This window comes from Arachis ipaensis, chromosome B04 (assembly GCF_000816755.2).
Source record: "Arachis ipaensis cultivar K30076 chromosome B04, Araip1.1, whole genome shotgun sequence".
NCBI classification, from domain to species: Eukaryota; Viridiplantae; Streptophyta; class Magnoliopsida; order Fabales; family Fabaceae; genus Arachis; species Arachis ipaensis.
Window position 1 is genome coordinate 101,844,201 of NC_029788.2, and position 2,833 is coordinate 101,847,033.

Consider the following 2,833-nt stretch of genomic DNA (forward strand, 5'->3'; position numbering starts at 1 on the left):
ATATCCTTACTATGGAAATAGCAAAATCCTATATTTTATAGGTAGCAAACTTTCCCGTTATGATTAAGAAGATAAACCTTTTGTTTAACCAAGATTCTCCTCTGCAATATGTAAAATAATAATAAAAGAGAAAGGGTCTTTGTTCTGTTCTTATCTTTGGGGCTAAGCATTAGCATAAGTTGTCCCCTACTTTTCTTCTTTCTTGGTACAGTTAACTTAGTTATAACCTTTTGATTAGAAAATTCACTCACGCTAAGTATTTGTTTTGAAGTATTGAAATAAAATGTTTGTTTTGAAGTACTGAAATAAAGATAAAAAGATTGTGATTTAGTATTATATTTATTGGTTTAGAGATTAGTATTAAAATTTTTATATCTATCTCTAAAATTTCAATATTTCAATATCTCCAAAAAGTGAGGATACAGAAAATTAAAATTTTTAAAAATAGAGACTGAAATTTTAATAATATTTTATACATAAAATACTCTCATTTCAATTAATTAATTCTAATTTTATCTTTTGTACAAATTAAATTAAAATTTCATTATTATTTCAATTTCTGTCAACCATTTTACACTAAACAAAATACTAAAATTTATTTCAATTTCTATCTCTATCTCTCAGTCTTAATATTTCTATCTCTCTCTACCAACGCTACCTTAAAAACACCGTCCCCACATGAAAGATACATTGTATTTGTAAAAGAAGACTAGGAAAAGATTTAACACAACAATAATAATTCATCTGACTTTTGTAAACCATTGCATTCGGTAGAAGAAAGACTGAAGTTATATCTTGTATGACATCATTGGTTTGGTGTCCTTTAAGTGTGAGTGTGTGTGTGTGAGAGAGAGAGCGAGAGGCAGAGCAATGTATTATGTCAATCAAACTATCGAAGGGAGAACAAAAATGAAATAATAAAAGAATAGTTACCAATATTAAATTGGTTACTTGTTTTATCTTAAATTCTTAACCTATGATTGTTTTGATAGTAAGTAATTAAATAGAATTAAGATATAGTGGAAGAGAGATATCACAATAGGGAATTTTCCATCCACTAGAACGAAGTTAACCACTTAACCTATCAAATCTTAGTTGGCTATAATTATTTTATTCTATCGTTCAGATATTATAAATGAATACTGGAATATCTAATTTTTATGAAGAAAAGAAAACAGTAATGCACATCCCAATCCTCCCCATTTTTTCTTTTGGTAGGAAAATGAGAAAAAAAAAATTTAACGATAGTTAATTAGTGCATAATATTCCACGCTATTTCATACTGCATTTCACTTTATTCATTATTTTTGTTCAAGTAATGGAACTCATTAAAATTCCTTTTCCTTCCATCATATCCCTCATTTTCCACCAATCCAAACATAGGTTAACTAAGTTTTGTTATATAAATATATAGTATTGCCGGAAATTTACTTAAGCAATTAGTCAATTAGGCTTAAATCTTTTAACCAATGTCTTTGAAGCCTTAGACCTCAATAGTAGTGATGCAATATATAATAAAATCCTTAAAAGGGAAGATGGACATTGCACTTAACTTCTGAATAAGGATGGTTAAAACATGAAGGCAGTTAGTTAACTAGGAGACAAAAATAAAAGCATGAATTTGGTCTATTTCACCATTTTGGTGCCTCTTTTCTCTGCTGAAAATCAGCAAATCTTAGCAATCATGAGGTCATCGGCACAAGGCAAGGATGGGAGGGAGAGCAATTTTGGAAGATTGAGCATATTCGAGTTATTTTGAGACTGCTAAAGAACAAACCATTTGTGTAACACTCAAGAGGATGCCAAACTTGTCAATACCAACTACACAATTTGCTTATTACTATAGTAGAATTCAACAAAGTTGACAGGACACTTTTTTACCATTAACAAACAAATGTAGTTTTCAGTAAATTCTGAGAACATAAGAGAATATATAAAAAAGAAAGATAAGTTATCCTCAGTCCTCACATAGATTCAAAAGGTATGAGATAAGACATAAACTTAGCTATGTAACAACATGTTCAATCCCTTTGAATATCAGCTTAAAACACTCCATCAAGTAGACCATGTACCAAAGGAAAGCCAAGGGAATAATCCTATCCCAAATTAAACCGACATAATTGGAATGGAAACCTTTTAAGTCTGAACTTAGCAAAAAGAAACTGATGTAAATCCATGGGGCAACTCATGATTCCTAAAACTACCAAAAAGCCTCAAAGATATCAAATTAGGAGACTATTCTATCCTTTCAACAGTTGATTTTGAATCCTAGAGAATTAGAAAAGGTTGGGAAAGCCAAATCACAACATTTCCAGCTTAGTCACAACAGTATCCACAAATGAAAATAGATTAGAAACAAAGAATTAATTTTGTATTCTGTATTTTCTTTTAAAAGAACCAAAATCTGGACATCTCAATGGAAATCCGAGGTCCATGCTACACCAACTGATCAACAGGATGGATAGCTAACTATCAATCTTTACACAAATTATTTAACAGCATAAGCATTATATTTACAATATCGAATAAGACACACAAACTTTCTACATTCTGTTCATTGGAGGAAGCGAATAAGTGATTACTTGTATTACAAGAGACCGCACAAGCGGGGCCTTGAACAAAACTGCCTTCCATTAGCTTTGAGAATTGCCATAACTCCAGCAGTTATTCCAGCACAGATTGCAGTAGACACGTACTGGTGCACATTTCGCCCAACTACAGCACGAACGAGAAAGCAGCCACACACGTTTATATTATCAGAGAATAAAATAAAATAAAAAAGCAAGAAAAGTGTGCTTTCAAGGACACTTCATTAAGGTATAAGAAAGACAAG

General features: G+C 31.0%; 1 protein-coding gene across 1 annotated transcript in view; it reads right to left on the reverse strand.

Annotated features, from left to right (window-relative positions):
* The window catches only part of LOC107639566 (phosphoinositide phosphatase SAC8), a gene marked incomplete in the record, with an annotated part of 6,876 nt that continues 6,374 nt past the window's right edge, over positions 2,332–2,833 (reverse strand). The window contains 1 exon segment of the mRNA XM_016343106.2: positions 2,332–2,715. Coding sequence (XP_016198592.1) covers positions 2,588–2,715 — 128 coding nt within the window.